At 46.4% G+C, this 23,061-nt stretch overlaps 1 protein-coding gene across 9 annotated transcripts in view; it reads left to right on the top strand.

Annotated features, from left to right (window-relative positions):
- The window catches only part of sox5 (SRY-box transcription factor 5), a 202,307-nt gene that overhangs the window by 53,214 nt on the left and 126,032 nt on the right, over window positions 1-23,061 (top strand). For all 9 annotated transcript variants that reach the window (XM_068586176.1, XM_068586185.1, XM_068586184.1 and 6 more), the window contains one exon: window positions 16,806-16,883. In XM_068586176.1, the coding sequence (XP_068442277.1) occupies window positions 16,806-16,883 (78 nt within the window). The remainder of the gene's footprint in view (window positions 1-16,805; window positions 16,884-23,061) is intronic.

Genomic DNA, 23,061 nt, shown 5'->3' with positions numbered 1-23,061 from the left:
AGGTGTGTGTGTGTGTGTGTGTGTGTGCGTGCCCTGGCAAAGTGACAGTAAAGACACTTCCTCTCTCTAATGCAGCCCAGGTGGAGGTGCTTGCTCTCAGGGGGCCGAGCATCCAGACAGCCACAAATAAAGAGAAGAAATGCACTCAAACTCAAGTATGAGTGAGTGCTCGGGTTACGCGGGAACGGTTTAAGGATGTGAAAATGTGCGTCCTTCATGTATGTCGTTACAGCTCGCGTCCACATTAAAGCCGGCTACAGCTGACTTTTTTTTTTTTTGTGGAAAAAACTGTTTTTTTTGGGGGGCCGCTTTTCAAAAAGACATTCAGCTATTTAGAAACAAAACAACAGGAAATAAATCACACATCTTTCCTTCTTTGTCCTTTTTTTGTCCGCAAACAAAACTGTGCGTCACAACCTGTCGGTCAGCTGCTGAAGAGTGGGACCGACTCTTTGATCAAAGTAATGCTATCAAACTCACAATTCTTCCTCACTTCATTTTTCTTTTTTCAGATGAACAAGCATAATGCGGTGATTTGTTCGTGGATTATGGATCCTAGTTCCTAACCAGGCTGAAAAGACTCTCTGTTCTGTGAGGTCGATCATATCACATTTTTAATAACTTTCACCACTCAGGTTGGAGGCGACAAAAGATGTACAGTGTGAAAGCAGAACCAGAGCATCTGTTACCGCAGCTAAGTGAACAGCAAACCGCAGCGAAAAGTGACAAAACGTCCACGAAGCAACTGTATATTTTGATCTATATTATCCATGTTGCTGCTTGGATAACAGACGCTGTGATTCTTTTAAGTTTTCACTAGAAATCGAGGTCTCGATGGAGTCGCAAATTGAGCCGCCGCGCAACCAGGATGCAGAGAAGCTGGATCCAGTTACCACACGGTCGAAGTAAACCAGCTTATATACTCACCTTGTAGGGAGGCTTCACACCTAAAGGTCCTCTTCCTGTGCAACCAATGCAAGGAATGACCATTGTTTCAGTGTTTCAAACTGCTCCGGTGAGTTTTCAAGTCTTTGATGACTCAAATTGCTGCAGGTCATTGTCCTGTTGATGGAGGAATCAACTCCATGCGCTCTGCTTCTTCCTCATCTGCAACGCTTTCCCCTGTCAGCAAGCAAACAGGTGTCAGGTGTGTCTTGGTGTATGGAAGATGCCGCCATAGTGCGGACAGAGGGCCAAACACGTGTTTCTGTAACGTGTCCTTGTGGCGTGGGCTCCCTATCAGTGGCTCTTTCTATCTATTTATATGCTGTGCTGTGTTTGTGGTAATAGCGGTCTGCTTTGTCCGTGGCTCTTTTTCACTGCTATAACTACCATTATGGTCATTGTACTTTGTCTCTCTATCTCTCTCTCTCTCTTCCTACTTCATTGTTTTGGGGAGGGGGTGTGGGGAGAAAGCAGGAGGAGGTCCAGGCCTGCGAGGGGACAAGGTCCAGGCTAATGGCAGGAAGTCTTTAAAGCTTGCAGCCGCCGCATTTCATCTAAGCACAGAGGGGGCCCCCTGGCCACAGACCCCTGCTTTGATCCTCTCTCTCTCTCTCTCCCTCCCTCCCCCCCTCTCTTTCGCTCCCCGGTCCTTCTCTGTGCTGGCCTCTCTCACCCCAGCGCCAAGGCCGAGCTGCCGGTTAATTAATAGATCTCTTAATACTCACACCCAGTAAAGGCATGCACAGCAGAGCCGCGGATAAGTGCACAAGCACATGCTAGCACACACAAACAACACACAAACATTTGGAGTGCGCGTGCAACTTGTATCACACACACACACACACACACACACACACACACACACACACACACACACACACACACACACACACACACAGAGTAACACAACTAACAAGAAAGCTCAGACAAAAACAAAGTGTGTGTATTCACAATGTCTTGTAGTCACAAACACACACCGTGCCTCTTCTGTCTGACTCACTCTAACCGATTGGACTCATTTCTGTCTCATTCTGGCACAAATCGTCTCTTTGGCAATGTTATTTGATTGCGTGTCGTGTTGCCGTCAAGTTAAGTGAAATTTTCTTTTACTTAACCAGGTGCCAAAGCGTGGTTTGCGTGCGTGCGTGCGTGCGTGTCAGAGGACGATGACTTTGTGTTTTCGTCATTTGAATTCTCTCAGCAGCTAATATTAGAGGCCAAACAATGGCAACCACCCTTTGGACCAACGGCTCACCCGTACAGAAGTGACGCATGCGAGTCACCTTCTCGTACGTGGGAGTGTGGAAATGAAAATAATCCCATCCTCGCACCATTTAGTTTTATGAATGTATGACTTCACTGCAGGCCGAGTGCCGCGGATCAGCACTTTGCTGCCGGCACTAATGCCAACGACTAAAGGAAACACCGATGCCAGTATGGCGCAGTATAACGGGTTGGGCCATTAACATTGAACCTTGAGGCAGGAGCTTATACAGAGCAAGCAAGTCCTGTGTGTTGTCGCCTCAGTCTGCGTTCATTGCAACCAGATCAGACGCCTCGGACAGTGAAAACGACGGCGTCCTCCGTCGTGGCTGTCCCGTTCTCCTGATCGAGCTTAAAACAACCACGTGACGCTCAAACCTTCAGCCTCCACTCTCGGCAACTAAACCGCGGATGGCCATGAAATTGCGTGCAGAACTTGAGTCTTCTTGTTGATTGTGATTGTAATCATTTGGGTGACATCGTCGAGTCAAAATTATACGTCGTCCAATATTTGCCTTCATCAAAATAGCTTTTGCGTGTGGTGATAGCTAGCGAATGTTAGCGCACTAACACTGTCTGATTCGGTGTGAGCGTGTTGCCATGCTGATGTTAGCATGAAGCAGTGTACTCTCGGCCTTGTTCATAGGTCGTTTCCCTGTCTGGTCGTCTGAATTACATGTCACATTTCTAGTGTTGTACTTTCTGGATGCACCTGAATGGTTATTCCATTTATCAGGAAGTCCCATCGCAGTGGGAGGAAGCTCCTGATCGTAACATTGAAGCTCACTTGGACCCCAAAATGAAATAAGACTCATCGAGTTGGAGCCAGGAGTTGGAGAGAAATTCTTGTTGCATTCAAACTATCACGCTTGATGAGCAGAATGTCGACACCACCAGTGTTTTTTTCTGGCCCGCGAGAACTTTTTTAAACTAACGGCTTACACTTTATTTTCTCTCCTGATGCCATCGAGTCAGAAATGACCTGAGCAAGCAGCGGGCTTTTGGCAAGGGGGAAATTACCCAAACATCTGAAAGCTTCTACAAATATGTGCAACATGGCAAGGAGGGAAGGAGGCTAAGGGCGGGCAGACTTTTCAGAAGTTGTACCAAATTGCCACACAATTAAATGGCCATCAGGAGCCATTTGTATCAGTATTCTTGAGCTAACAACTCTTTAATATCTCATTCAATAAAAGCCAGCACTCACAGCCAGCCAGTGAGCTACATTTGATCTAAGAGAGGGCACCGCGGCTGACCCTGTCGCCTCTTCTCTGCTCTCACGCTGTGTGTGTGTGTGTGTGTGTGTGTGTGTGTGTGTCTGTGCCATACTTATGGAGTGGTATTAGCCTAATGGCAGTTGCATTCAAACATTTTTATTAGCTTTTCACGTGCCTCTGCTGGGTTCCAGCCACTGTTTCAGAGCCGCTTGCTTTAGCACCACACACACACGCACACACACACACACACACACACACACACACACACACACACACGCACACTACCTCTGTCAAGCATCTACACCCACCAACACACACACGCTCACCCACAGTCACAGGTCTCTAAGTGAGACAGGGCCCTGGGTAATTTGCTGTAGTGGAGCGGAGTGGCACTAAAAGCCTGCTGGGTAATTGAGAGGCTAGGGGACGGAGTGAAGCCGACTGCCCTTCGCGTGTGTGCGTGGAAGTGTGTGCGCGCGCGCGCGTGTATGTGTGTGTGTGAGTGTGAGTGAGTAAGCGAAGGCCCCTGCTCTCTCTCATTATGCTGTGGCTCCTGCCTGCTTGTCATTGTCTGGACGCAGCGCCCACAGAAAGCAACAGTAATGCGCAGTGACACGCGGCGTGTGTGTGCGCACGCACACGTGTGTGTGTGTGTGTGTGTGTGTGAGTGTGAGATGTGCAATGAGACATCATGTCCTCTGAAAAAATAACAGTATCCTCACCCTGCCCTTCCGTCTCCTACACATGTGCAGAGATGCAAACGCATGCATAAATACACACACTAGTGTCTGAACAAAGGCCCTGACCGTTCTCCCTCCCTCCCCTCTCTGCTCCCCTTTGCTTCAGCTGTCCTTACTGGACGTGCAACTTGTATACAATACCTGGATCCGTGTGCCATCTTCAGCTCTGTGTTCGACTGGTCTGCACGGATTGAAGTGCTTTTCTTTAGTTTAGTTCTTTAGCGCTCGAGTCAAATGGTTAAGTGAAGGTTTTGGGGGAGAGGGTAACGTTAAAGGGTCAGTTCACCTCCATCGCCCCATTGTTTTCTAGCCGCTTTGGTTTCATTGAACCACATGTTGGATACATTAGTACATTTTCTACCGGTATCCTGACAATGGATTATTATTTAGTTCTTCTGATCCACAGTACTGTTTCTGATATGAAATGTTGCTGTTTATTTATTCAGTATTAACATTTTCTAAAACATTGGCACAACATTTGCCTTGTTTTTACAGACAGATAGTGAATCTAAAAGAAGGGAAAATGTTTTATTTTGTATAATTTGTGTGAGCTGACCCAATAGACTGAGTTTGTTGAAGCATTGGCGTTGGTATTATAAAAGCATTGGCCTCTGATGGAGTCGCCGCTGTAGTTAGTTATTCATCCATACCCATCTTTCTTCCCCTCTCCTCCTCACCCTCTGATGTTGTGGAGGAGATCAATACAGTGTCTCCTCTCCACAACATCTGTCGCTCACCATTACATCAAGCAGATCTTTTATTATGCATGCACGTCATGCTCGGCTACAGCTCGCCCTGGTTTAGAGGCGAGTCCCCTCGAAAGCAAACGTCTGGCCTGCTGGAGTGTCCTTTAGCAAGACGAGGCGGGTTATTAACGTCGAGAGAAGACTTGCTCTCTGCCTCGACCTGCTTCCCTTAAGACCTTCAGGACACATTGTGCGTATTGTCGATATTCATACTGGATCCAACCAAGGATGCCACTCTGCTTCCAAACCAACAAACGTTTCAAAGTTTTACTTCTCTGGATGATGCCAGTTTTCAATTGAAGCCCAAATATGCAGCGGCAGGTATCAGATCCTGTTTGTATTGGACAGAAGAAGCAGAATGCAGACTTTATTCTCAGGCCAACGTTTTTCTTTTTGTACCTTTTTTTTCTTCCCTTTTCTTTTTTACTTCAACCAGCCAGACTTCTGAAACAACAGGTAGCTATTGATACATGCAGATGCCCCAAAAAAAACACCCTTGCGGAGCAAAATGCTTTGCATAATGTCTCCTGTTTCCTTTGAGGTTTGGAAACATCCCAAAGACACACTCGAGTGAAAAACGTGTACTTTTGTATACCATCCTCCGTAAATACTTCCAAAATAGACAAACAAACAAATAAGCACAACAAGAGGGGAAGAGGGGGGGAAATCTACACGCATCGAGAACACGATTATGAATAAAATGTGAATTGCTTCATGGCTGATGGCATTCCTTGGCATGTTTGTGCATTTCTGTGTCTGCATGTTGCCGTTGCTGCTATTCCCAGTGTGCATTGGTGCAGAAATGATGTGCGCCCATCGCCACTAGCAGTGACGAGCTCTTTCACACACAAATGTGGACACACACACTGCCGCACACACACCTATGTACGTTCCTTGCAAGCTTCTTTACATTATTACAAATAACGAATTTCGACAATTTCTTTTTTGGGGGGATATTTCTTCATCAATCTACATTTGCCTCTTCCCACGTCTCCATCAGCTGTACCTGTGCGATGCCAGCTGTTCGTTTTCCGTCTCTCCCTCCTCTCCCCTTGATCTCTCTGTGCTGCGCCTCTTCCTCTCGTCCCTCTAATTGATGCTGACATCAAATCAATAATTTCAACTTTTTTGTGCGTGTCCTTTTGTCTCCTTGCGGTTCTCCGCTCGGACGGCTTTGGCAGAAGCGAGGGGGGGAGAGAGACAGAGAAAGAGAGAGAGAGAGAGAGACAGCTATGCAACTTGATGGAGTGTCCCCGGCTTCTGAGAGAAGGAGGGGAAAGAAGACTGAGAAGTGAGGAAAGAGAAATAGGAAGGGGACACGGGAGCAGAGCAGTGTCGCAGCTGCCTTGTGTGAAGCGTAATGTACTGCCTCCATGCTGAGACAAACCCACTCTGTCGACAGGCCTTCACTCTCGACGCACTTGCCTTTATTCCGTTAAGTGTTTTCCTGCGTATCAAGGCTGGCTCCATGCTCTCCACCGTGCTCCGTCCTTGCTTTCTCGTCTTCATGTGCTGTTCTGCTGCAATGTGATCAGCTAAAGCATGTTAGGTAAGCCATGTCGGAGGAGAGGGCTGGAAAAGAGGCTTTGTCGCTGTCGCTGTCCCAGACGACGTAACAACGATGAAACAGAAACACAACAGCAGCGTGACATTGAAGTCGAGCGGAGAAAAGCGGGTGCTCGGGGTCACGGGGGCGGATGGCCTGTAAAGATTTTTCTTTCAGCTCCTGTGACCCGAGTTCATTTGCCAACCCTTTCAGTGTTAATGTTTTCTTTTAGTTTATTACCACAACTCGCTCAATGAAAGTCGTTTTGGATTAAAATGCTTCTAAATCCTCGCTGTGTATCTTTTGGTCTGCAAAATGATTTGGATAAATTGAACGTGGTCTCCTTAAGGCCGGCACAATTTATCTGTATTTGTAAAGACAAGTGCCTGAACATTCAGCCGTGAACATATGTATGTTCAGCACATGAATGTATTCGTGTGCTGTTGTTTTTTTTTGAGCCCGGCTCGAGTGGGAACGTCAACAAGGCAGTCAAGGCTCCGTGCCGAGGGTCAGAGGTTCGTCCATTATTGCGCCGGCAATACTCTGAATGCCCGTTCAGATTGTGTTCACACACAATGCTTTTCTGAAGGTTGAGCTGTGGAGCAGGTCACCTAAGGGTTGTGTGTTAATGTATTTGTGTTAATTTAAATGCCATTGTGCATAATACAATAGATGGGTTTTGCATGGGTTTCTCACCCGGAGACTCGTGGCCTTCAATCAGAGAAAAGCACTGAAACAAATTGGTGTTTCAGCAGAAAGGAAGTTTGTGTGTTTTTAATTTATTTTTCTTTAAACGGTTGAATTCAAACTTCAAACAGGTTGCACGGTGTCAACAAAGTTTTTGACAGCTTCCTTGGAAATTACGACGCGTCCAAACCGCCCTCAGGAACACAGGAAATGAAAGCGCGTTGGCAACCATCAATTTTTGAAAACACCTTTAAAATATCACCCTAAAGGGACACTATGACATCGTTCCTAAAGTAGCAGGTCCGTGTCAACTGTCATTTAAGCTCAGGGGTAAAGAAAAGCAAGAAATTACATTGACTTTTACGATATATATATATATATATATATATATATATATATATATATATATATATATATATATTGAGCTGCCGGAACCATTAAGGACCCAGAATAGCCGCTTGACTTCAACTGGTTTCACTCTATAACATCACTTTTTTCCATTATTTAGCTAGTCCATTACTTTAAAACGTATTATTTTTAACCATCCATCCATTGCAGGAAGCCAACTATTTCAACCATACATCCATTACTTTAAAGTTACGACTAGGGACTTTAATTTCATGTTGATTTCGGCGCCCGCTCCCCTTGGCGCCCGCTCAACGAGGCCTCCTGACGAGGCCTCCTGACGGGGCTCCGACCGTCGGTCGAGACTCTGGGTCTGTCCGGCCCACAATGAGCCGAACGGGTTTTTCGGTGAACCTGCGTGGCGAAACTCGCTTCGTCTGACCGCAACTGCAGAGGTTGCTGACTTTGATTCTATCCCAGTTGAGCAATGTTTAAGGTAACTGAGTGACGGAGAAGACCTGTTAAGTTGCCTTGATTGGATCAGAGTGAGATGAGGAAGAAGAGAAGGTCCGAAAGCCGAACGGTGAAGGCAGAGTGTTGTTTTTTATTTGTTGTAACTTGTGGTGCAGCTCATTAGAGACAGCTCGTGACGCGGTGGGCGCTCACGGTGTCATCCTTCATGGGCTCCTGTTATCTAGGCTGCTCAGAATATGACGGCACACACCTGAGAGCCTAAATCGTCCGAAAGACCAGCGGCCGCCTTGCTTAAGGACACTTAGCAAGAAGTCGAAACTCAGTCACTTACAGATATCCCCCCTCCGTGATGGCTTTCACTTTGTGAACTACAACCGTACACAACAAAAGATAACACCCATAATAAAATGGGGGGAGAGGGAAGAAAAGCAACAAGGCAAACACAATAGTCAGTGATTAAGATCTAATGTAATTTCACACTACTTGGCTTGGCACAGAGATTTAATTTACTGCCGCTGGACTTGGAGCAATATCGGCACTGACTTCAGGGCACGGAGGCGGAGAAAGCGGGCGGAGGAACAGAAGGGGGGTTTGGGGCTGTCGATGGTGGTAGATTGTTGGAGCAGAGGGGAGCGCTGTCAACAACGGTGTCGGCGCAGTGCGTTTATGCTGTCGCTCTGTTTGGAGGAATTAGTCATGGCCCATTCTGGAGATTAGGAAGGAGTGAGTGAGAGAAGGAGGGAGAGAAGGAGAGAAGGAGATGAGTGTGTGTGTGAGCGCTCTTCTCAGCATGGCTGCCTCCCTGGACGCAAGATGAAGACATTCAGTTGCTCTGCCTTTTTTGTGCGCTGTTGAGTTCAGGACACACACACACACACACACACACACACACACACACACACACACACACACACACACACACACACATTTATGTAAGCAAGCACACCCATACCTACAGGAAAAGTATTTGCTACACACACACACACTACCATGTACTCATAAGCCAGACAACAGCCAGTGGGAATTCTCTGTCTGGTGAAATCAATAGAAATGTACACAGTTGCAGACACTTGGGACAAGAGTATAGCGCGCGTGTGTGTAAATGTGTGTGTGTGTGTGTGTGTGTGTGTGTAAATGTGTGTGTGTGTGTGTGCGTGCGTGTGTGTGCCACTGGTTGAATCAAGGAAAATGGCTTTTGTTGAGTCCCCTGTGCTATGTAACATTACAGAGTAATTACAGAGTGTGTGCTTTGTTTAGGGGATGTCTAATTATGCTGTTTGGGTCGTGCGGGGCCCTGGGGTGTCACTGTGTGTGTGTATGTGTGTGAGAGTGTAGCCGGTGAGAAGACACTAATTGTGGAGGCGGTGTTAATGGTACAGCAACTGTCAGAGAGAGAGAGAGAGAGAGAGAGAGAGCGCGAGGGAAAGGTGGAGAGAGTGAAGAGAGGGAAAACAAGCCTGAGCGTATTAATTTGGCCTTTCCTCCAAATCTTTCATCCCCTCTGTGCGTCAGGATGTTACCTCCAGCGTCGCCTCCTGCCACATCGCTGCACTTCTGAGACACGGATTCCCAATCCTGACTCTTTGTCCCGCCCTCGACGTGGTTAAACAGCTTTTTCGAGTGTTCACCGGACCAAACACGAACTGCGACGCCTTCCTCCCCACAATGCTTTGCAGCCATCCCACACGGCATCCCGTGTGTGAGGTTGTGGGCGGTTCTCTGCGTCACGCTGTCGAATGAAAAATGTAAACAGAGTTTGAGGTGATCTCGGTTCACCATTGGAAAAAGAAAAAAAAAAGGGCCAGTTCAGGCTTGTTGAAGCTAATGATCGGTTCACAGGTGTAATGTGAAAATATTCCAGCATGTTTAAGAATTTAGTAACTGTGCCACGTGACGAGGAGCGTCCAAAGGGTGCAGAGCGCCAGAGAAACTTTAACGTACAAATACAGGGAGCAGCATTTCCAGATTATCCCCCAAATGCCATCTTTTTACCCAAATATGGAGCGATGGAGAGAAAATATCACGTCACATATCCCGAGGCAGTTCATGGAGGGTGAGCAGCTTTCCACATGAGGTTTGCTAGTTGTCATCAGAAAAGGCTTTTGTGTGCAGGAGATATGAAGGCTGTGAGTGAGCGTCAGCTTTTGTGATGTCTTCGCTTTCCAGTGGTCCGGTCCAGCGAGACTCGCTCCATGTGTCTAATGGACAAACAAAACCGATGCAGAACAACTGCTTCCTCCGTGTGTTGAGAGTGGAGTGTTAAGACCCTCAGCTGAGTCTGGCAGGCTCTAGTGGGACCCGACAGCCAGGCTCGGGCTGTTATTTACTTTTCGGCCTACTTGCTTCAAGTTCTTTTTTTAAGTGGAAAAAACCCGGTTCAAACGATGCCCCTACTGCCCGCCTGAATGAGTGATTTCCTCCGTGTTTGGTGCGATGCCGCTCCGTCTCCCGTCACCGGTGTACGCTCTGCTGCCATCGTACAGTATTTTCCAACAACCAGAATTTACGCCAGTGTGTGTGTGTGTGTGCGTGCGCTCCTCCCGGGGTGCTGGGAGTGAATATTGACGAACGCCCTGAGTGCTTCAGCTCCAGATTCACTGCGTTGATACTCAGATCAGTTTTTTTGGACAGAAATACACGGCCAGAGACACCCGCTCTATCGGGGAGTCCTCGAGGAAAAAGCATATAACGGCAGTTCGGCGTTTGCGAAGCGGGTTTGCCTCTGTAACGTGTTCGTGTGCTCGCTCAAGGTCTGCACAAGGTCTCACAACCGTGTATCTGGTGTTCCTATTGACGTCCATCAAAAAAAAAAAATGCAATCTAGCCATTCTGTCTCACAAAGGCGCAGCAGAAAAGGCCTCATTCTTCCTTGTTTATGTAATTCTAATTACCCGAGTAGATTTAGACTTGGCAAAGGAAAGTAGTGATGTCGTATTTTAAAAGGAACCCTTGGTTTGAATAGCTATTGGCCAGCTCTGTGAAGGGGTCAAGGTACCGAGATGCGTCCTTGTCCACACGACTAACGGCACAATGCCGTGATGTCACGGATGCATAATTGCGCGGCACATTTGTTCCAATAAGTTGTGGTCCGCGATGACATCTTTGGACCCGGCGGTGCATTGTTTGGGTGACATTAGACCAGCCTTGGTTGCGCACAATGCGCTAGGCCACTAATTTGCCCGCGGGATATAATGAAGTGCATTCTTATTATTGTTCGTATGATCATTTACAGAATGCAACGTTACAGCCGTAATCCATTTCAAGTGAACGAGAGAATAAAAGAAAAAGCCGCGGCGATGTTGTTGATGGATTGAATTGAAGATGAAGCAGTATAGTGTGCAGCACAATGCAAGTCCTTTACTATTAATGTTGTCTGAATGGGGAATTGTGCATTCAAGGGACAATTAGAGAGAACTTACTTACATGTGCAATTATCGGCTTATATAATATAATCAGTATTAGGCTGAGAGCAACCTCTTTACTGCAGGATACGTTAGTGGAGGTGCTCCTCGGTGTCGTCTTCCCCCTTTGACCTGCCAGTGTATACGCGCATGTACTTATGTCCTGTCTGGCAGCGAAAAAGGTTGGTGGTTGATGGGCATCGAGAGTGTGATTGTGCTGTACTGCGGCTAGTAACGTGATTAAGTAGTGAAGATACAATGCTACGGTGTGTGTGTGTGTGTGTACTTGTGTGTGTGTGTACTTGTGTGTGTGCATCGTGGAATGCTGCGAAGGACGCTATTAATTTGATAAAACAAGATTGGACTTCCACATTGTGGCCTCTCACAGATGCTGCTCACACACACACACACACACACACACACACACACACACACACACACACACACGCGCACGCACACACACGCTCTCTGTACGTACAGGGTTATAGATCTTCCCTTCTCTGAATAAATCTTAGGTTTATGGCCCTTGTTAAAGGGTTAGTGCACCCGAATAAAGACTTGTTTTTTTCAATTACCTCTAGTGGTATCTGGGCATGCCCTGTGATTGACTGACGCACCACCTCTCACCCAATGTCAGCTGGGATTGGGTCCAGCCCCCTCTCGCTGTCCTCAAGGATAAGTGGGTAGAGATCATGGATGGTATCTGTAACACAGCAGGTAGTTTTGGTTCTAATTGCTGAGTTTTTAAGATATCCGTCTCTGAGATTTCATCTGTCTTTCACAATAAGATATCAAGCTTCAACAACTCCAAATTATGCATTAAAAGCCCCTCCATTTTTATTTTGAGTGTATACCAACACCTGCTGGATTGTCAGATTCAATGTCTTCATATGGTTGATTAATTCTATAAGAACAAGACCTGCCTACCCGTCTGCATTGTATCCCGTCTCTAACCATTACACCTAATCAGAAGCTTTCATTTGAAGGTCAATGTTTGTGTGTGTTTGTTTCGTTCGGAGCCTTTTCATGTTGTTCGTGTTCGTGTCTTGTGTGTGACTCACATTAGAAACACTATTGACTCTCCATATATTTTGATCTCTACGTGAACATCTCTGCATCTGTCTTTGTCAGCATGTCGGCACGTTTAAAAAAAAAAAAAACGTTTATGTAAAACTACAGTTGGAAGCTAACGCAGGATCACTGTTAATAATACTGCTTGTGTGCGTGTTTAGGTTCACATCTTTGTGTCGTCATGCGTGTGTGTGTGTGTGTGTGTGGCAGCCTTTGGCGGGACCGTCCCGTGGTCCCGCCCCTCTCGGTCCACTCTGTTAGCGGTCTTTATCTTCCCAACAATCAGGCTTTATCCCCGGACACTCTTGGTCCCACGGTAGCATGGGAGCAGCGGCTCAGCGCCGCTATCCAAACCAAAGCAGACATGTTTCCAGACATATGTTCACTTGTGTGACCCGCTCAACCCCAACACACACAAACATGCCCACACAGACGGTGTGCCGAGATCGCGTTGTCGAATAATACATTCAGAACGCATTCAATCCATATTTCAAATGAACAAGATTCTGGTCGAATACAACATGGAGGTAGAATATTTGACAAAAAGACGAGGTGCAGGGGCATACGACCTAAAGAAAATAAACCCCCGTGCAATTAAAAACTTAATCAAAACACCCATCGAAAAGAAAAAAAAAAAAGTGCGGCCACACCAGAGTACAAAAGCGGCACTGTGTTCGCTTCGGTATCAGAAGTTGCAGAACATGATGTGGTGTTTGATCACAAGAAGCCTTTGGCGCTGTGAGATGCTGCGCGCAGAGAGGAAAACTGAGAGCATTGATTTCATTGTGGAGCAGCAAGGAGTGTGTGTGTGTGTGTGTGTGTGTGTGTGTGTGTGTGTGTGTGTGTGTGTGTGTGATTTAGTGAATGTGTGTGCGTGAACTGTCTGGAACATAAAACTATAGAGGCCCATTCAGGACTTCCTTTCTCTCTCCTTCCATCAGGAGATAGCAGGGACATTGAACTGTGGCAACAAAAGCAGATTTCCATCAGACAGAGTTTCTGAGAGAGGACGGCATTGTGTTGAAAGAGGCTTAATGGAAGCTCAGCTTAGAGCTTTATTCACACAAACTGTACTCTCGGGTCGGGAGGCACACATGTGTTTGCAGACACACACACACACACACACACACACACACACACACAAACCAACCCACACTCACTTACCCGTATACCAAACACTCATGTTCTTCTGCACTCAAATTGGTGCTCTCAATTTTGTAATGTTTCTTTTTTCTTTTTTTTTTTCTGTATAAATGATAGAGTAGAGTTTGTGACCAGATAGTTGCCAGTCATGATGCTCTGGAGCAAGGCACTTAAAGCACATTAAAGTGATCTCAGACTAAAATCGCATGTGTGAAAGGGTTATTTTGATGTATTTCACGTTTCTCTCACATGTAGTCAGTGCCAAAGTAAAGGACTCGCTTCACCCCGAGGGACTGCCCTGGATCCTTGATCCCAAGCATAATGAGAAAATACAAAAGATAAAAAATGTATATTTTCAATATGTCTGCGTGATGTTTTCGGCGCAGGTTCACACGGCCCATGAAAGGCAAATCATTGTCACGACGCGCCACGCCCTCGGTAGAACACAGAGGCCTCCAGACGCATGAAGGGTTGAATCAACACCTCTGAGACTGTCGAGAAAGAAGAACCTTGTGCTTCTCAGGTTTTATTCCAAATTTGACTCATGCGAGTGTTTTCTTGCCTGTGCTTGATGTAATTTATCACGTGGAGGCAACTAAACCCACGAGGTGAGGCAAAGATCGCCTCTGTGGTTCAGTGTGGTTGGAAAAAACTATAAAAGCAATACATTTCAATGGAGTTAATCAATCCAGCCAGTTTGTGTATGAAGGTTATTAACATTTGCTTTTGTCCTCGACTAAAGGACTTAATCGGCCAACACATATTGCCGTCAATGTCTGATTGGAAGCCACCTTTACAGTGTGAAGTATTTGAGAGTCCAAAAGGGCAGACGCTATCATGAACTGTGTCACACAGTCCTGAAGTAGTTCTACATTGAGCGTCAGTGCATCTGTGTGTTCAGGCGGACCCTGAGGTAACTTCTAGATGCTCTACAAAGACATGAGGCGCCAATTCCCCGCGAAGACATGCACGGATTTCAGCAGGATGGCAGATGAACAAATTGCCGTCTTTCTTCCCTGAGTTAGCATGTAGGGAACCACGACGGGACGCTGTCGGATTCGTGATCTGGCAGCGTGAACGCAAATGAAAGTGTCTCGCATCTCCCTTGGCTTTACACTCAAGACGAGAGGCTTGAAATGACGAGTGAAAATGGAGCCAAAGACATTTCTTAATGCGGTTCTTTTTTCGTCGGGTCCACTTTGTGCGTTTGGCCAGCCAGCCGCACCGAATAAGAGAAACAAACACCTCACAGCACAGAATATCCTGCTTTCCCCCCATATAACTCACTCCAAACACTCTCCTCCTCGCTCCCTCAGATCAGTGTTGTCCTCTTCTGCATTACATCTAAACTAGGGATGAGCGAGCAGGCCCCCCCCGCGGATTAACCGCCGGCTGACTCCGAAAGTTGCAGTCAGACTTCCTTATTACGAAACGCGTAAAATCTTCCCGACGCACGCACACGGGAACACGCGGTCCCAAGGTTTTTTTTTCACATTTTTTTTTTAAACGAAAACTAAGTGGATGCGAGCGGCGCTGTCCCCAAATCACATTCGGCCAATATTCCCCCGGAAAATACTACACAACGGCTGCTCCCAAATCTGATTGGTGTTATTTGTAAGTCAGCCTAAATCTCAGAGAAGCTACACACACAAATGGAGCGGGGCTTACTAATCCATTTGTAAGGCAATAGGCAGGCAAACAGGCAGGGGAGAGCTTGCCAAGTGTTGTAATCACAACTAAAGATGATGAGCCCACTCCCTTCCTCTACACTCTACAGTACCGTGCGTGTGTGTGTGTGTGTGCATCTGCATGTTTGTCCTACATCGCCTCCTTTACAAAACTGTGACAAGTGAGAGAGAAAATGAATCGGTATCAAGTGGATAATCTACAAAAGTACACTAGGAGCTTTTCCACCTTATGCAAGTCCCCCGCTCATTCATTTGCAGATACCACGCAATCTCCCCGAGAACAACAACAAGCCGGCGATATGAGTTTTGAAAAGGCGGTAATTGTAAGCAGGTTGGGGAATAAATTAGAATGATGACAAAATACAGAGATAAATCCAGCTTAAGAGAGATGTACGCCACTGTTTATTTGATTTCAGCTTTTCTCTCTCCATCCCGCTCTGTCTCCCTCACTCATTCCTGATCTTTTTTTCATGGGGTGGAAAAATGGATTTTTGTCAGCGATTTGGCCCTGAAATAGCTTATTGTCTAAGGCTGCCACTGTGCGGGTACGACGTCAACATCACATGCGTGTGCGAATGCGCTCGCTTGTTTCCATGGGGAGTAATGGCCGTGGAAGTGTGTATTGGCTCCGCTGGCACAATACGCCACTGTGCTCATTGGTTTAAACTGGTGTGTGTGTTTACAATGTGTGTGTTCTTCTATAGTCCCTCTTGTTGATATTTATAGATGGAAGAACTCTGGTATGAAGGGGGTGAATGGAGGAGGAATGTCGGGAGAAAAAGGGGGTGGGTGAGGTAGAGGAAAAAAGGAGGAGGAATGAGGGGGTGAGGAAAGGAAAGGAGGAGATGCACCAGGAAACTAGAATGAGTTAATCTGCCCTCAGCTTCCTTTACTCTGTTGCTCCCTCTCACTTTTTTTGCCCGCTTATCTCCTGTCACTCTCCTCTTCCCCTCCCACCTCCCCATATTCAAGCACAAGGACATTCGACACGCAGCGCAGCCAACCAACACACACTCACAGATCCTGCAATTACATTTATTCTAATGATACACTACAGCACTGTTTTTCAACCTTTTTTGACCTGCGGCACATTTTTCTACAGTAAAAAAAAATAAAAAAAGTTACAAAATGTCACATTATTGCATAATACAGCATATATGCTGGGTAATTATTGCGCTACCTACTGGCAAGAAATAATATTTAATGACAAGGCCAGCGAGGCTCAGACGCTCAACAATGGAAAATTATTTGCGGCAACTTGATAATATTGTTTTGGAACGATTAAGTGAAATTGGACACATCACTGAATGACAGGCTCCGTCTGTTTAAGTGTAGAAATGTTCGGGCATTAGAAGTTTAAGGATTAAAGAGTTTAATAAAAGTTGAATCCTGATTTTCAGAGCTTCCTGTCTTCTTTCGCCTTCTCTTAAGATGTGTTGGTCTCGCCCCGCAGCAGTGCTCGTCTGATCACCTGCATCTAGTTGGCAGTCATGTTGCACTGCTATAAACGCGCTGCCTCTTGTCCCTCTTTGTGTCCAGGAGTGAAGGGGAACACTGGACGCAGCGGCTGATTACATCAGGACATTTCTCTCTCTGGGTCGTCCGGTCAAGTTGCTGGTAAGAGCTGCCGTTCTCCTCTCACTCTGTATTTTATAACTGCTGAAGGAAGTTGCTGTAGGTTTACAGTCACTGGTACTAAATATAACCCACTCAAAAGCAGCTAAACCCTTTCATACTTTTGTTTGTCTCTCTGGCGGGTATTTGTATTTTTACACACGATTTGACAGTCAAAAGACGGTTAAGATACATTCATCACACATCAACAGTATCTACAGCGTCAGTGGAGACCACGTAATGCAGAGCAGCTATGAGTTTCAATCTGAGGGGAAAGGGAGAATTCACTGGAAATAAATCCAAGATGCATTCATGTCATTGTCATGCAGCACATGTATGGACGCTCTCTGGAGGTTGCTGCAAAACTTTCTGCGAGGTCACAGAGAAACATTCAAGTACTCAAACAGGTCATGGAGAAGTTGAAGGAGAAATTATCCCCTTAAATAACGAAAGTAAATGCATATAATCGTGGAACAGAGGAAGTTGCTCTCTTCTAGTATTGAGAGACAAGACAGAGAGCTAATCATAAAAAAGAGGAATCGATTAAAAATAAACCACGACCGAAGTACTACTTCTAAACATTACAATGTTTTATTTAGACCTTTTCAACATAGTCTAAAATGATTGTTTTCAGATTTACGTTTCCCTTTTTTTTTTTGCGGTGCAGTAGCTAGCTACCTGTGTTAGCTCGTTATAGCAGCACTGAAGCACCGGTAAGCTAACGGCAGTCGTCTCGTGACTCATGCTCACAGCACACATTCCCACTCTGACTGCTTGGTTTTGCTTTGAACGTAAGAAAGTAAAGACAAGTAGGCAGCTGGTGTGAAGAAACATGAGGCCTTGGCTTTGGTTTTTCCTCCTGTCTTCCCCAATTGTTTGAGTCACCAGCTGCCTCTGGTGTGGGACGCTCAAAGAGCATGGATGGACCATATTGAGTCCTTCTGAACATAGTCCTTGCACCGGAAGATTGTTTTTTTTTGTCTTTCGGCCGGCAGCTGGCCGCTCTTTTAACCACAAGAGCCACTTCTCACTGGGGAACTTTGACGAAAAACTTTTGCTTTTCAAATTTGACTGTTGAATTTCGGTCAAGCGTTGCGGCGCGTCAGTAAAAAAAAAAAAAAAAAAAAAAAAGCGTCCGGAGGCGCGCTCAGCTGCGATGACGACGCTCGCTGTCGAGAACAACGCCCCAAGTCAGAGGAGGGCAGCGAGAGCAAACCCAGATCCGAGGCAAATGACCATGAAATAGAGGCTCAGCTGATACTGTCTGCTCGCTCTTTGTGTGTTTGTGTGTGGACAAGTCCAGACAGCACGTGTCGAGGCAGTGTCACGATCACAGATTGCGGCCCCTTCACTGCTCCGCTGAGGAGATTTAGCTGGCACTGGTTGCACTGACCGTGGCCCGTGTGTGTGTGTGTGTGTGTGCGTGTGTGTGTATGGATGTATGAATGTTTGTCGCAGCTCTGTCAGATCAGCCACGGATCTGCACACTGCGTGTGTGTGTGTGTGTGTGTGCGTGTCAGGGGTGACCTTTTTCTGTGTGTGTCACTAGGAATGTTTGTGTGTGTGTGTTTGTCCTGCGCTGCAGGCGGGGAAAGTCCCTGTGTCTGAGCCGTGCCAGAGAGTTGGAGGGGACACCCCGCTCATCTGTGTTTGGGTGAGTTTGTTTTGTTGTGGGAGCGAGAGGGGCCGGTCTTCTGCATCCGTTCCATCCGACTTTCCTCTTTGAGGAGTTTTGCCTCTATTTGCTGCGATGGAGCGATGAGTCAGTACGGCTCACCTGTCGTCCCACCTTTTCCCTTTTTAAATTATTACATATCGACCCATCAAACAGCACGCTCTCTGACCGCTTTTTCACGGCTGTAAGTTTGAGTTCTACTGCGTTTTGCTGGGATGTAAATTCACTTACCGTATTTCTGGATGAGAGCAGGATTGGGGAAAAAAAGATGACGTAAATGAAGCACAGCAGGAGCCAAAGAAAGTTGAGTTATTTGCATCAAAAAATGAAAGTTTACATCAAACATATAATAATAAGTTGTAATGGAGGAATGCAGAGCCGGTTCTTATGGAGCTTCCTCACAGGAGAAATGATGAGAGAACCAGGTGGTTATTATTCATCTGCAGACATCAAATCCCTGCATCGTTCAAGAAGGAACCCCGATAAACACCTCCATCATGTGAAAGGTCGTCGCAGTACCTTCATTTGAAGTTTGCATTAGGATTATCATCTGCACTGTTTTAGTTGCATGGATCACAGATTGACATTTGAATCAGTTTCTTTAATTTATTCTTTAACTTGTTCTTTAATTTGCCTCATCACGTGTGCGTCAAACAACCTCCTCCACTCGTGCAACACGAGATGTCGCCGCTTATTTCTTTCTAAGCTCGAAGGCCGGTGACCTGCTGTCCTGTCACATGATCCGACCAAAATCACAACATCTCACAAGCGAGTGTCCGTACGCGGGAAAATCGTCACGATGTCATTCCCGCCGACATATGATGGATGTAGCGGTGTGGTGCCCGGGGTTTACCAAGAGCTGACAGGACTGTACAAACTTTATGTTTGTGTAATATTGGAGTCACTCAGTAGAGAACACACAGAGCGGAAATGCACTCGTGAGCAACGCAAACGCCATTTTCTTCAACGTTCTTAAGGAATGATTGTGGTGAATGTGTTAAAACAACAATAATCTCTCATGTTGAAGCCTGATGTCGCTCTCTAATAACGTCTACTGTCTTCCTCCTCGTCTCCCGTCATAATCACCGCGGCCACTTTGTCACTCTAACGTACGGTTTTGTGTTTTGTTGGGAACTGGCTGGGATTCTTTGCATGACTGCATGTCGCAGTTCTTTGTCGATCCCTTGAGCACTCTTCTCTCCGCGGCCTTGGTTTTCACTGCGATGTATAAGTCCTGCACAGGCATGGCCAGCAGCAGAGAAAACTACAAATGTTATTTGTGCAGAATAACAGTTACAATGCCATAAATCATTTTTTAAAAAGAAAAGTTGAGTTTCTTTGCCGATGTATTTTACAAACATTGGGAAAGAATGGCATCCATACACCCAACATTTTTGTGTTACCAATGTCGTGAAAAAATAAATGGAGGCTCTATTCACGTTTTTACAACCTCTACTTACAAACTCTCCGGTTCTCCCCGATGCTCTGAGCCGCCTGCAGCTCAGTCCGAGTTTCTCAGGATGTCAGTCCCGTGACCGTAGAGTTATTCACGGCTTCCTGGTTGCACTGAGAGGCGCAGATTGTTATGTTGTTGACTGTTGATTCTAGTAAGAATAAACGCTTTATTCGGGGCAAAAACTTGTCCAATGAAATGTTTTTGATGAAACGAAATATCCCAATTTTAAGCTTAGTTTCGGTTGCTTTTTCTTTCGTCATCCTGTGCTTTGCCATCCCGCGAGCAACGTTTGGGGTACAAAAGGTTTGAAAAGCGTTTCCAGTGGTTTAATGTCGCTGTCGTGTGTGTTGGCGATCAGATTCCTGCCGTCTTCTTGAAGGGGTGAAAAAGAAAGAAGGGGCCGTGTTCTTCTCCTCCGTTACGAGAGGCTAGCTCCTGATCGTAAAAGTGAATCCAGTTTCCTGTAAAGTTATGCAGACCAGTGCCCCCTAACAGCACTCGGCCAAAGCATTTGCCTGTTGAGCCTTGGCAGAACAAAATGAGCAAAAAAAAACAAAAAAAACAGCCTTAATAGAATTGTTGCACAAAAATAATAAACACACATCGGCTCATTGAGCCGAATTTACTGCACCGCCATGCGAGATCAGTCGCCATCTCTTTTTTAAACTTTTTTTTTGTCCCCCCATGTATTTGCGCCATTGAAGCGACAGCCCCGCTTTACTGTAGGCGATACACATTTTCTTAAAAGTAACTGATCCTGAGCCACCAATCTCACACAAAGCATCTCCCTGCAGTGCAGTAAATATGCTATTCAGCATACGTGCTTGTTAATTAGCTCCCTTCCATATCTGGCCGTGTATTTCTACTGCCCAAACAGACCCCCGGCCCCTCTCTCTCTCTCCCTCCCTCTCTCTCTCTCTCTCTCTCTCTCCCAGCCTTGTCCAGAGCCGTGTGAGAGCTAATTGGCAGCTCGCTTGCCCGCCGCGACGGTGATCATGCAAATGTATCGGTGCTTACCAATCGCCTGGCCCATCAAAACATTACGACGGCCATTACCCAGAGCCGGGGCCGGCCTAACGAACATATGCTCCCCCCCTCCCGCCCCCTACCAACAACCCCCCGCCCCCACCCTCAATTCCTAAACTCTTATTTATGTGTTTAATTTAATGTGCGAGGGAAGAATTTCCAAAATTAAATTTGGTTTTCGTTGGTGCCTCCAGAGAGTGGCGGCGTTATAATAACATGGTAATTTTTTTTACACGTCTTTATGAGAAATGAGAAAATTAATTCTTTCTGACAAGCTGTAATTATTGGGCTTGGAACAGTTGCAGCTGAACAGTTTGGGCTGTGGTAGCCTGGCAGTGAGCTGAGAGAGGAAGAAGGGGGGTAGAGAGAGGAAAAGAGAGAGAGAGAGAGGGAGGGAGAGAGAGAGAGAGAGAAAGAGAGAGCTGTACAGCCTGAATCTCACACCGCCAAAAAGGAGGCAGAAGAATGGGAGGTTAATGGCAATAATGATTATGATAATCAGAAGGAGAGGAGACGAGTGGAGAGGGGACGGTGAAGGGAGGAAAGGGGGGATGGAGGTGGAGGAAGAGGTTGAAGGGAGAACAGGGGGAGCGGAGAGAACCGAATGAGACAAGCAGACAGGTGGAGGACATAGGTTACATGAAGAAGAAGGAGCGTTTGAGCACGAGGAGGCAACGTTGGATTGGAGAAGACGGGGCCGGCGTGGAAAAGAACGAGCTTTGAGAACGAGGGGAGACGCGAGGGGGAGAAGGGTTACGGCGAGGGAAGGGGTGAAGAGGAGGGCAGAGGAGAACATGTGCGAGGAGGAAACAAAGTTTAGATTAGAGGGGAGGAGAGGAGACAGCAGGTGGAGAGAGGAGGCATGCCTCAGTGTGTTACATCAGGTAGGACTCCCTGTCTGCTTGTCATCGGAGGACCAGCAGCTCCTCGTGTCAAGGTTACAGCACATCAATATTCAGTCTACAGCCAGCCGGGCCTCGCTCCAGGCCTTCTCTCTCTCTCTCTCTTAAACACACACACACACACACACACACACACACACACACACACACACACACACACACACACACACACACACACACACACTCAAAGCACCGGCATCTGCTCACACTTACTGAGCTTCTTCCCCTTTTTACTTCATCAAGCACAGGCATCCGTTCATACAGAAGCCTCTGAGCATACACACACATACACACACACATACATACACACACATATACACACACACACTCCCTCTTTGCCCCATCATGTGCTGAATATGGAACGATATTGATATTATGCGACCATATCGTCGTTTCTCTACAGTTATTCACTTAGGCGGCTGCTGTAAAAGCACTCTTACAGTTGTTGGGTGACTCATTTAACGACCCACTTCTGGCGTGTGTGTGTGTGTGTGTGTGTGTGTGTTTGTGTGCGCGCGCGTGCGTGCGTGTGAGAATGCTCAACGAAGTGGCCATTTGTTTTCGGAGCCTTAAAATGAGAACCTGTGTTTTCTCCTCGCCCTTTGTGTGTGTGCGTGTGCGTGTGCGTGTGCGTGTGTGTTTGTGTGCGTGTGTGTTTGTGCGCGCGTGCATTGGGGCTTGGAGGTCATGATGACAAAAGTTGCTTTTGTGCAAAACATAAACCAAAATGTACAAATGTCATGTGTTTCAAATTTAAAAAAAGAACACAATAAGTTCCTCTTCTAAATCTTGAGAATTCTTAATCCAGCTCTGCATGTGTGAAAGGTTATGTTTGTTTTAAAGCAGCCATGTGAGAGTGAGACTGTGAGTGTGTGTATGTGTGTGTGTGTGTGTGTGTGTGTGTGTGTTCTTCCAGAAACCCTTCCTGTTTATTTGTCGAGCGTGTTCCATTTTGTCCTGTGCTGTTAAATGTTTCATCCTAGCAAAGGCATGATGGGACCCCCTGGGGATGAGGCATCTGCCCGCCTGGCCACATGCTGAATTATACATGACAGCACAGGACAGTGTGTGTCACGGTGTGTGTGTGTGCGTGTGACTATTTGTGTGTGTGTGTGTGAAAGA

Source organism: Clinocottus analis, unplaced genomic scaffold, assembly GCF_023055335.1.
Source record: "Clinocottus analis isolate CAN_PGR_092001 unplaced genomic scaffold, fCliAna1.0.p SCAF_20, whole genome shotgun sequence".
In the NCBI taxonomy this organism is placed as follows: domain Eukaryota; kingdom Metazoa; phylum Chordata; class Actinopteri; order Perciformes; family Cottidae; genus Clinocottus; species Clinocottus analis.
This window is presented reverse-complemented; position numbering and strand designations above follow the sequence as displayed.